The sequence below is a fragment of the Rhineura floridana genome, chromosome 15 (assembly GCF_030035675.1).
Source record: "Rhineura floridana isolate rRhiFlo1 chromosome 15, rRhiFlo1.hap2, whole genome shotgun sequence".
Taxonomy (NCBI): domain Eukaryota; kingdom Metazoa; phylum Chordata; class Lepidosauria; order Squamata; family Rhineuridae; genus Rhineura; species Rhineura floridana.
Window position 1 is genome coordinate 29490197 of NC_084494.1, and position 12670 is coordinate 29502866.

Below are 12670 nucleotides of genomic sequence, written 5' to 3' on the forward strand. Positions count from 1 at the left end.
GTCCTGTCCCCTAATAAATAAAATGGTGATGTTCATTCTGGTCTTACATATATGATATCTTCTAATATTGCATGAATAAGTAAGTAAGTTTTATGTTGTAACCACAGGTGATAACACAACAAATAAAAACATACACAAGAACATTAATACGTTACATAGCCAATAGAATATAAAAGCATTAAAACACCATACATCCAAAAATTAATAAACTAAAACTGTGAATTCAAAATGTCAAACAGTAGTTACAACACTAATAGAAAGGCCCCAGATTCTAGGGCAAGTCCTAAAACTACAATTTAGCCAGATGTCTAAGTGGATTTGCAAAATAGATCTCTTTCTGATTTTAAACGGTAGAAGAGTAAAAATAGCCACTTGATAGCTAACATAAGGAAATGCATCTGCCATCAAGTAGGTGATGCATTCTTCATCTGAGTCTGAGAAGTTGGCAATAATCTGACACAGCGTCCTGCCTCATACTGTTTCATAAAAAGAGTAGTGTAGGAGATAACGTTTAATGCAGGTGTTATGATGGTGGAGTTTCCCACCCCCAGCAGGGCTTCCACTGAATCCTGTCACTCAGAGGTGGGGAACCTCAGGCTTGGGAGCCAAATGCAGCCCTTCAGGCCTCCTTATCAGGTCCTCAGAACTCCTCAAGGGCCGTACCCCCTGCCCAGGCCACACCCCTCTCCACAGGCCACACCTTTCACTTGTCCTGCTTCTCACCTTCCCGAGTGGTTGTGCCTAGCAAAAATGTATCCTTGAACTGTCATCATGCCTCTTGTTTGCAGTAATGGAGATTGAAAGAGTGACATCCTTTGCTTGGCCCACTTTTGTCCTTGGCCATGCACATCACTAGCTGGTGGCCCCCAGAAGGTTGTCCATGAGTTGGGGTGGAAGGATTTGTCTATTTCTGTTCTCTCAGCTTCTCATTTTTTCCCCATTCTTAAATTCAGGTCTCCACAATTCTGCAGCAATTTGCTAGTTTGTTATATATAAAAAGATTCTCATGAAAATTCTATAGCATTTTAGTGCAAATTTCTCCCAATAAACACATTTGTGTGTGCAGATTTGACTAATGTACACATTTTTACAAGCAATTTATTCCAATATAATGTAGTTTTGCATGCTATTGTCACAAATATATTCATTTTATGCTCATTTCTCCTCTAATATATGAATTTTTGTAAACATCGGTTGGGGAACCACATTACAAAATTTGGATATGTGTGAATTTTGAAGGGAGGGTGTGTTTAGATTCTCATATTGTTTCAAAAAGGGTGAACTTGATACACTCGGCTTTAAATGCAAACTAAGTCAAATTTCTCCCAGATTCCATTTGTATGAGGAAATGCATCCCTCAGGCTGAAAAGGGTTCCCTGTCTCTGTGCAGGCTCCTCAGCCAACCAACCTTCACTAGAGGATTTCATTCTCATTTCTTTTCTTTTTCTTTTTTTAAAAAAACACCTTTTTAATTCATTGTCATTCAATAAAATAACTAGAAATACAAATCCCTCTGAAGAACAAAATCGAAACCAGCGAACGACATGAAAGTGAAGGCCTTTCACAGAGCTGACGGGGAGGAGTTCTTACAAGAGGATGATCACCATCAGAAGCCCTGAGAGGGCCAGAAGTGGAAATCTTGATGACAAAGGTGCCTTATTGGCCGGTTCACACTTGGTTTTTATAATTGCAGAAGGAGGTACATTGAGGGTTATTGCGATATTTTGCTGTAAAGCAGCACAGTAAGTCTTGGTAGTGCAACCTTTTATGGTGATTTCAGGCCCACCTGGAGATGAAAAGCAAAGATGGGAGATCTGGGGCCCCACTATTCCCAGCAATTAGCACCCCAAAAACTTTCATTTATTTCCCATCTATCCATTGACATGCCCAAGGTGCCTAAGAGAATTAGAATTTCACAATGTAAGAAAGAACAAAAATCAAAATCACAAACATGTTTTTCCCAATACCAATAAAAAGGCTCAAGTTTATGATGGTTGAAGGATGTGCACGTATATTATCAGCAGGTTCAGCTCAAAATTTTGGAGAGTGTTCCAATGTGCAAGCAAATCTGGGAGCATCAGATTGGTTCTGTCTGCTGCTTGGAAAAGTGGGCCAAATGATTTCCTCCCTCATACTTAATTCTGAGCTCTTTCTCTTCTCTTGGTATGCACAAAAAAGGTGCATACAAAATGTATGTGTCACTGCTGAATGCATTAAAAACTGGGATGCAGTGAACTAGATTCTACTCAGAATCAACATTAATAGACCTAAGTAAGGGCACAATCCTAACCCTAGATCTGCTAGGATGAGCGAGTTAGGATTTGGCAGTTCATCTGGGTCCTGCCTCAGCCAGGCTATGCTGGTGAAAGTCCCTTATCTCGGTTCAGCCAGAGATACACTGGCATAACTTTCTCATCCTGGCTCAGCCAAGGCCAGCATAAATTCAGCCGTCATAAGTCCCCAAAAATGGGTATTGTGGGGAAGTGGTGAAAGTAGGACCAAGGGGCAGGGGACTTAAGCTGGATCCTAACACCATTCAGCTCAGTCATGTGACCTTGCAACCCCATAGAATTTACACCAGCAAAAAGGGTGGTGTAAGTCAAACTCTATTTTAAAGCCTTGTTTTCTTTCTGCCGGGCTTGGGCTGGCTCAACTGACAGTAGCCTCATTCCTGAACAGGGTTTGGATCTGGTGTACTTTATGCCAGCTTAATTTAAACCAGCATAAACTATGCAAGCTTCCATGACTCAGGATTGTTCCCCTAGTCATGTCCATTAATCTCATTGCGTTTGCTCTATGATGAACGTTCGATATAGCCTTGCATATCGTATGTTTTAAAGTGATCATTACAAAACGCTTGCAAAATACAGACCATTGGACAGGACAGGACAGAACAGACCTATGACAGAAAGCCAGTAAAACCAAAATGGGACAGGATTTGCTGCTCAGCTGATCCCTGCTCAAAATCAACATGGCATATCCAATCAGAATTACCAGTTTGGTAGACAATATCAATGCAGTAGTTCTCAGCTCCTGTACATTCTGCCACATCTGTAGAGCATGGGCCTAACAGAGAAACACAAGCTGGGCATTTCATTCCATTGGTTATGTTGTTCACTGGTGGCACTAAAAGAGAGAGAGACAAAGAGAGACGGCTTAAGGAAAGAAAAACTACAACAGCAGTGGCAGTTGGCGGCTCCATATCAGCGGGGCAGTGGAATCTGCTCCAGGTTTTAGTCTGAACATTCAAGGAGCTGTGCAAGGTGCTGACATGGAGCTGCCAACCACCACTGGTGAGGGCCACTTTCCCATCTGGGTTCACATGCCTGTGCTGGCCAAAGTGGGCGGAGCAACAAATATAAACTTTATCTTTATACAGTAGGCCAGTTTCTGCACACACCCTTCTCTACCCTCCATTCAAGCAAGCAAGAGGTGTGATCAAAGTTCAGGGACCACATTCCAACCAGGCAAAAACACTCAAGCAGCTTGTGAAGTAAGACTGGTGAAGGGTGTGGCCTGGGGAGGAGGAGGTTGGTGAGGGAGTATAGCCTAGAGAGTGTCCCAAGGATCAGATAGAGAGGCCTGGATGGCCACATTTGACCCCCGGGCCTGAGGTTCCCTTCTCCTCTGTTACACAGTGGCAAAAAGACTGGTTTGTGATTCAGAAATCCTCAATTCCAATCTTTTCTCTGCCATAGACTCACACTTGGTGGACTTTGGAAAGCTACCTGTATCATATGATAGGCAGTAAATAACAACCTACCATGCAAGGTTGTTGTAAGGATTACTGAGGTTTCAAACATGGAGTGTTTTGAACATTTCAAAATGCTTTGTAAATCTGAAGCATGAAACCTGGGGAAAGCGACAGAGGCTGAAAAGTTGCTAAAGAGATTTTGACTACTGGGAGGCTCCTCACCTCACCCCAAATTCTAGTTGATTAATTAGCTGAAGCATGCAGCCTGAATTCTCTCTCTCTCTCTCTCATACACACACACACACACACACACACACACACACACACACAGAGTTATAACTTGATCTCTGGGGCACAGATTCAAGAAAAGAGAATGAAAGTAAAAGCTATACCCACATTCAGGAGAAGCAGATGCACAGGCAGCCCCTTTGCAACAGACAACACTTCCTCTGGTAATGAATGTCTGGCCAAAATTCAGATAAAATGGTTCACCGCTGCAGACATGAGAGGATGCACAACCTTTCACTGTAATCTGGCCTGCTACTTCAACTGCAGAGAAAGAATAAGATAAAGATTTATGGCAGCCTTTCCCAAGCTGGTGCCTCCCAGATGTTGTTGGGCTACAACTCACATCAGCCCCAGCCAGCGTGGCCAATGGTCAGCAACACCTAGAAGGTCACAGGTTTCTCATCCCTGAGTTAAGGTATTTCATAGAGCAGGAGGCTGGGAAAGATCTCTCTCTGGGGGAGGGCTGTGGCTCAGTGTTAGAGCAACTGTTTTGCATGCAGAAGGCCCCATGTTCAATCCCCAACATCTCCAAGTAGGGTTGGGAGAAACCCCTACTTGAAACCCTGGGAACCCACTACCAGACAATGTAGACCAATACTGAGCTAGATGGACCACTGTTCTGACTTCGTATAAGGTGGTTTCCTATGTCCCTATGTTCCTCTGCCTCACATTTTAGACTCATTGTGCTCCTGGGAGAGGGAATTCCCTTCAATTCCAGCCAGCATCGCCAATGTTCAGAGGTCATGGGAGTTGTAGTCCAAAACATCTGGAGAGTACTAGGTTGGGGGAGGCTACTTTAAGAGAGCTACAATCAGTCTAAATAGGCACCACTGCAGGTAGATGGATGAATGGTCTGACTCAAAATAAAGCACTCTGATAGGCCCTTTGCAAAACCCAAGACCTATGCACTGGCCTGGAGGTGGTGGAGATCCCTCTCACTCACCTACTATGGATTCACTGAAACTGACAGCACAGGTGTCTTCATTAGCACCACAAGTCACCATAGTGCCGTTACAGCTGTTGTTCAAGTCTATGCAAGCTTCACATTCCAAAGAGTCAGCTATGGAAGAAAGGACAAAAGGTTTCACAAGCAAGGTCTATGCGCAGACATCCTGATAAGTTAACTGTCTGGAAAAGAGGCTGGGTCGCACATAAGTTGGTCAAGTGCAACAAAATTCCATGCCTGCCTTATGTAAATTGATATTCACCAGCTTGAAGCAGATATACTGGTTTCCACCCCAATCAACTCTTCAATTTGATTTCTCTTGATTTCAATTTTAAAAATTAATTAAAATTATTTATATGAAGGCAAAGCTTATGAAACAATGCAAATCCACACAATACATTTAAAGCACATCCATCTTTTATTTAAAGTGCATGAATTCCCCAAAGAATCCTGGGAAATGAAGTTTTCCCTCTCACAGTTATAGTTCCCACCATCCTTAACAAACTACTTTCTGTGAACATCTCCCCCCCCCCATGCACACCCTAAATCTGTTCTAGGGGTTCCTTCAACCCTCCGGAGCAGGAGAAAGGGCAAAGTTTGATTGTGCAAGCATAAATCTTATAGCTGATGGAAGGAGGGCATTGAATACCATTCAATGGCACCTAGAAAAAAAAAGGGTCTCTACAAGGCTATTAAGTCTAGAATCTAAAATTACCTAACTGGACCATTGGATGTGTACATTTATATATAAGCAAGCAATGTGAGTGTCTGTTGTTGGTTGTGAGTGAACAGCTGGATACTGTATGTACAAATCTCCGGTTAATTTTAGCAATACAGTGAGACCTCGGTTAAGAAATCCTCCAGGGAAGAAGTCTTTTTCAGGTGTGGGGCACACTAGGACATAGTCAAAATAGTGGTTCCTTGTTTATTGGATTACAACTGCTTCAGGCAGCTCTCTCACTTGTGGCTGGAATGGCGCTTTTTGCCAGCTGGCACAGGTGCCTCTGCAGTAAACAGTGCTTTGGGTGCCCTGGAAGCACTGTTTACTGCAGACACATCTGCTGGAGTATAGGGGAGAATGGCAGACAGAGAGAGAGAGAGAGACCAATCTTATGGTGGTGGTGGTGGTGGTAGCTGCCCTTTGCCTGCCTGCTCGAGTGTACAAAGCCTTTGAGTGGTCTGTATGCAAGGCTTACCTGACCTGGTTGTTTCATTTCAGACATGTGCATTGTTAGTTTTGGATAAAGCGTTTGCTGAAATATGTTGAACTTCCTTCTTGTGGTGTAGGAACCTATCCCTATTCTTTCCATGTTATTCCTACCTCTGACACCAAGTTTCTGTTAAAGAAGTAATGTCCAGGAATGTATCTACTTCGTTAACTGTGGTACTATTGTAAAAAAAAAAGTATCGCTCAGCAGGAGCAGCACTCTTTGTGGGTCACCAGTGCACTGGTATCCTGGTGTACAGGATACCAACAAACCAAGCATCAGCTATGCTCACCCACAAGGCCAGACCCAGACATGCTGAGGCTCTTGGGCACCAGCTTGCCCCGGGCCCCGGGGTATGCGCGTGTGCTCACACATGCGCTCTGTCTCTCTCACATGACATCTGGAATGCACCACATTGGCTACCCCTGACCTAAGGGGTTAAGCCCTATGGACCTACCTGTAGCAAGCAGGAGAAAGAAGAGGTAGAAGATCAGCGACATCTGCATGGTCTTGGGAACACATAAGAAAGAGAAAGGAAAATTGGAGCTTGATCTGCCGTTAATGCAGAATGCTGCAGCACAATTGCTGCAGGACAAACAAAAGGAAGTACTTCTTCACACAGCGCATAGTTAAACTATGGAATTTGCTCCCCCAAGAGGCAGTGATGGCCACCAACTTGGATGGCTTTAGAAGAGGATTAGACAAATTCATGGAGGAAAAGGCTATCCATGGCTACTAGTTGCAGGAAACCACAGGAGGGGAGAGTGCTCTTGCACTCATGTCTTGCTGATGGGCTTCCCATGGGCATCTGGCTGGCCACTGTGAGAGCAGGATGCTGGACTAGATGGGCCACTGGCCTGATCCAAGCTCTTCTTATGTTCTTATGACCCCCACTCAAAGATAAGATCTGACAGCCAATTTGTTACCTGGCCAAATTCAACATGTTAGTATATAAAGCCCTTAACAGCTGGGGACCAGTTTGCTTGTAGGATCACCTTACCCTGTATGTGTCCACTTGACCACTTCAACTTGCAGAACTGGCACACTGACAAGAGCTACACAATGTTTGTTCCATACTTGCCAGAAATCTGCCTTTTGGTGTGGTAGCACCTGTGCTCTGGAACACCCTGTCTGTTAATATCAGCCAAGAGCGTTTGCTTTTAACTCTTGGTAAAAACTTTTTTGTTCAGGCAAAACGTGTTGTTTCATGAAGTGCATTTGTTTAGTTTTGTTTTGTTAAATGTTACATTTCTCTATATTTTGACCCTTTATGATGTGTAGCTGTTTTAATCTTTTTGTTGCTATTTTTAAAAATTATTTATTTATTTACTGTATGTGCTGCACAATGCTCCTAAGTGGTTTGCAAAACATAAAAACCAATTGTACAACATTGTTAAAATAGAGAATAGTTAAAACTTGCACTAGAATTTAAACACACAATAATTAAAATACACAAGAAAACAATTTTATACTACTTTAGGGCTGTGTACTCATTGTACATTTAAAGCACCCCCCCCCAAAATCTTGGAAACCGTAGTTTGTTTAAGGTGTTGAGAATTGTAGCTCTGAGAGAGGCAAACTATGGTTTCCAGGATTCTCTGGAGGAAGTCATGTGCTTTAAATGTATGGTGCATACACAGCCTATGTAAACTGCTGAGGTTTATTATTATTATTATTATTAAGTAGTATATAAAGTTTATTAGCAGGCCCAGCAGCAGAGAGTGGCCAGGTTGGGCACTGGCCAAAGACCCCCGCGGATCACAGGAGCCCCTGCTGCTGGGACTGGGAGGGTGTCACTCCCACTATGCAATCCACGCAAGCATCACATGTGAGCATGCGGCAACCCAATGCTGGCATGGATTATGGAGCGGGAACCACCCTCCCAGACAACACCCCCGACCACCAACACATCACTTCCTGTGACATTGTGTCAGCGTGGTGCACATGCATGCTTGCCATTACCCAAGATGGCAGCAGGGGCATCAACTAACCCCTGCCACCATCTTGGGTGATGGCAGGTGTGCGCGTGCAGGGCATTAATGTGCTGCTGCAGCTGGGCCTACTTACTAGATAAAATGAATGAATAAATAACAGCAAAAGGCTCATTGCAGCCACGGTACAATCCCAGGATATCTAATGAAGCCTTGCTTTGATAATTGCGACTAGCACTGAAACAAGGTAGCTGCAAAGAAAGCAAAAGTTGCACACTTCTGTAGATTCTGTGGTGTGATTCATGTGCTTCAAATGTGTGTTGAATATGCTTTAAATGAATGGTGTGGATCTGCACTAGGTATGATGTGCATTCATTAGTTAATTGAAAAGAGCATTTTTAAAAGATACTTTTTTAAACAGGGGAAGGGCTGTAGCTCAGTGGCAGGGCACAAGCTTTGCATACAAAGGTCTAAAATCCAATCTCTGGAAAATACTGTTGCTTGGAATCCTGGAGAGCCAATGTTAGTCTATGCCATCAGTACTGAGCTAGATAGTACCTAATGGCCTGTATAAGGAAGATTCCTTTTTCCTAAAAGAGGAAAGAGACCCAAAGGCCATGGTTAACTCTAAAATTTGTGTATTTTATTTACAACACTTATTTACCACTTTATTGTAAAAAAGCAGTTTACAGAAGGAATTAAAACAATAAAATTATTGGCAAAAAAAGTTAAATACAGGTATTTCAAAACATTCAAAATAATAAAACCAATAATGAGTTAAAAACAGATTAAAATAGTAGCTTCTACATGACTGTGTAGGCTTGCCTAAACAAAAATGTTTTAGCAGGTGCCAAAAAGAGTACAATGAAGGTACCTGCCTAATGTCATTACGCAGGGAGTTCCAAAGCATAGCTGCTGCCACACTTAAGGATCCATTCCTTATAAGAGCAGAACAAGTACTATGTGTCACCCATAACATGGGAAGCACACCTTGAACTTGGCCTTGTAGCAAATTGGCAACCAGTGCAGATTTCAGAGCAGAGGTATTATGTGCTGATAGGGTCTCACCCATGTCAGCAATCATGCCACAGCATTCTGCAGTAACTGCAGCCCACAGGTCAGGTTGTGTTGCATGGGGATTTCTGTGACCTTGGCTGATTGGCTGCCAGGATTTTTTTAGTTTTGGTTAGGAACCCTGACTGGTTGTGGGATGCTGTTTTCTGTCTTACTCATAGGAATCTTGTTGTGGTTGGTATGGTATTGCATTTAGGAAAGTGTTACTGCCTTTTGTTTTTGTCTTTCTATTTGCATTTCATTTACCTCTGACCTTACTTCCTTACATCCATAGAATCCACAGTGTTTCCATGCGCTCAGCACAACCCTGTTAAACCCGCTGATGATGCACCTTGTTGTTTGCATGATTGTTTGTTTTTTGTCCAATAGTGGAAAAAGAGAATTCACATACTGGGAAGTGTGACTTCAACAGCTGTTGTTCCAAAGCTACTGCCTGTGAAGGTAGCCCAAACCATGTGTGTTTTCTCTCTGTCAATTATTACTCAATGGAATTGGTTTGGCTGACAAAGTGAGTTTATAGCAGCCCGCATGGTAGGCAGGAAAGGGTAGTGAATCTTGTTAACTCTTATTCATTTCTCAAACCACTCTCTACAGTGAAGGGTCAAGTATGTATAGAAGTTGGGAGCAGCCATGTTAAAAGGCAGGCAGGGCATTCCAGACAGGGAATTGCCAACCCTGCTTTGATATGGACATGATAGAAGTGTATAAAATTATGCATGGCATTGAGAAAGTGGATAGAGAAAAGTTCTTCTCCCTCTCTCATAATACTAGAACTCGTGGACATTCAAAGAAGCTGAATGTTGGAAGATTCAGGACAGACAAAAGGAAGTACTTCTTTACTCAGCGCATAGTTAAACTATGGAATTTGCTCCCACAAGATGCAGTAATGGCCACCAGCTTGGACGGCTTTAAAAGAAGATTAGACAAATTCATGGAGGACAGGGCTATCAATGGCTACTAGCCATGATGGCTGTGCTCTGCCACCCTAGTCAGAGGCAGCATGCTTCTGAAAACCAGTTGCCGGAAGCCTCAGGAGGGGAGAGTGTTCTTACACTCGGGTCCTGCTTGCGGGCTTCCCCCAGGCCCCTGGTTGGCCACTGTGAGAACAGGATGCTGGACTAGATGGGCCACTGGCCTGATCCAGCAGGCTCTTCTTATGTTCTTATGTTCTTATGATATCTTTGCAGAGGATCCCTAGTCAAGCTTTACCAACAGCACAATCCTAACTATATCTACTCCCTAAGCAGTGAGAAGGAATGATCCCGTCACTCCAGCTGGACCTGCAAACATACTCGTTTAGCTAAAATTTCTATCTTAATTTCCAATCAGATAATTTTTTGTTTGTTTGAGTGGTATGCTCCAAGCAACTGTGCTTGATGCTTAATGACATCACTGGGGCCTGCTTCGTGACATCACTAGGGCCCACCTCTGTGACATCACTAGGGCTTGCCCTGCCAAATCTCAGGGTTTGGAATGCTTCTGACCTGGCAACCCTACTAGAAATACATATGTTGAGCTAAAATACATATTTAAATATGTATTTTGTGATAGAACATATATTTACGAATGTAGCTTGTAATCAAATACATATTTAAGCATGTACTTTAAACATATTTAAATATGATTGCTATACAGATGTTTTTTCATGCAAGCACATGATGAAATGGATTTATGAATAAAGGAATAAAGCAAGCTTCTTGCATAAAGAAAAAATATATTGTAATGACCTACTAGCTGGAATTTGCTGAATCAATTGCCTGCTCATATTGTTCATACCAGGAGTTGGTGTTCCATATTTGTACAGAAATCTTATACAGGAAACTTACTCTATAGCATTATTGTTATAGGTCCAGTTATATTGCTTATGGACTTTGGTGAACACTAAAGCCTTACACTTACTGTAATTAATGTTCAAACCGTTTTTGCGGCAATAATCCCCAAATGCAGATAACATGATTTAAGCCTATACTAGACAATGAGAGTACAGCATCATCGACAAAGTGGAATTCTGGCAGTAGGCAATTTAGAAGAGTAAGACTCAGCAGAGGGAAGAAATAGAGCCAGATCCTTTAATCTATTTTTGCATAGATTTTTAAAGTGAAAACAATTAAAATACAATTAAAATCAATATGAATATTGAATGCAATGGATGTGCCATCTCCCATCTTCAATCACAAATCCACAGACATGCTATGGACCACCTGAATGAAGCTCGTGGTCCACAGACTAAAGTTTGGGAATCCCTGATTTAGACTATAGCAATTCCTCTGGAATGAAGTCAGAAGCAGACTTAAGATCAATAAAGCCAGAAAAAAAAATCTTACAGTTTATTGTCAGCATATTCCTCTCCCAGGTGAGCTAATACACAACAATGGTCTAAAGCAGTGGTTCCCAACCTTTATGAGCACGGGACCCCCTTTATAAGCTGAAAAAAATTGTGACCCCCTCCCCCCAGGGAGGCAGGCTGGCTGCCAGGAAGGAAGGGGGAAAGCAGCCTTTCTTTGCAGCCTTGCTTCTTTTTCCTTCATGAAAAGCCCTCTCCTCTCATTCTAAGCAAGGGCGTTGCCAGTAGCGGCAGTGCAAGGAGACAGGAATCAGTGATAGTAATCCCCTCTTCTTCCTGGTAGCTCCACCCTCAGCCTCCTTTGGCATCTGCCATGTATTTTATAGGCAGACGCCTGCCCTTAGTACTCCTGAAAGACGCTCTGGCGCTTCAGCAAAAGGCCTCCCCTCTCGTTTGGAGCAAAGGGGAGGTGTCATCTGTAGCGACAGCGGAAAGCAGACAGTGTCGAGGGAGTGAAGACTTTTTAAAAAATAATAATAAATAATTCATTTCTTTACTGTTCACGGCCCCCTCTGGATTACTTCGCAGCCCCCCTGGGGGTCCCGGCCCCCAGGCTGGGAACCACTGGTCTAAAGTCAAGCAACCACCTTTAATCCCAGCCTTTTTCTCCCCAATATTTTATCCTGATTGGCCTTTGTAGCTGTTTAATTTTAATTTGTTTAATTTTTTTTATGAGCCAGTCACGTTAATGATTATTATTTTCAATGTCATTTTATGTTTTAATGCTGCACACCACCCTGATATTTTATGACATGGCACTATAGACATGTTTTTATATATATAAAAACAATGCTATTATTTTCCATCAAAGATAAATAAAATAGGGACAATTATTGTTTTACTGTTGGGCATATTTCCAGCTGTATTGATAAAAGAGAAAGGGACTTGGGGAAAGGCACTCCACCATTCTGGTTTAGATTTTGGGAGCTATAGCAGGGATGTGATAGAATTCCATCCAATTCAGATTTGGTACCGAATTTTCCATTAATTCGCTGATTTGCTATCGCTGCAGATCAGATTTTTATGTAGTGATTTTCCATGGCTGTTTTTGAAAACAGATTTTTAAAAATATTAATATTGGTATTTTTATTGATATGTTCTTCAATGTGTCAATATTTCCTTTAATTTATCAAAATTTCCTATAGATATCTTATAAAAATATTAATATCTATATTTTTTTCTGAC

General features: G+C 42.3%; 1 protein-coding gene across 1 annotated transcript; it reads right to left on the minus strand.

The window, feature by feature from the left end:
• Positions 1-1586: 1586 nt before the first annotated feature.
• LOC133370868 (phospholipase A2 inhibitor gamma subunit B-like) lies at positions 1587-6642 on the minus strand. Its single transcript, XM_061597747.1, has 5 exons — positions 6594-6642; positions 4926-5042; positions 4091-4243; positions 2995-3126; positions 1587-1786 (listed from the first exon to the last, which is right to left on the minus strand). The coding sequence occupies exons 1-5, from the start codon at positions 6640-6642 to the stop codon at positions 1587-1589; spliced, it is 651 nt and encodes a 216-aa protein (XP_061453731.1).
• Between the last annotated feature and the right edge of the window lie 6028 nt (positions 6643-12670).

What these genes read in the sequence shown, in the direction of transcription:
- LOC133370868 (XM_061597747.1), bottom strand. Translation starts at nt 6,642, where the DNA reads ATGCAGATGTCGCTGATCTTCTACCTCTTCTTTCTCCTGCTTGCTACA. An exon ending in CTTTCTCCTGCTTGCTACAG is followed by an intron (nt 5,043 to 6,593) that starts GTAGGTCCATAG and finishes TTTCTTCCATAG; the next exon opens with CTGACTCTTTGGAATGTGAA. An exon ending in TGCATCTGCTTCTCCTGAAT is followed by an intron (nt 3,127 to 4,090) that starts GTGGGTATAGCT and finishes TCTCTCTTTTAG; the next exon opens with TGCCACCAGTGAACAACATA.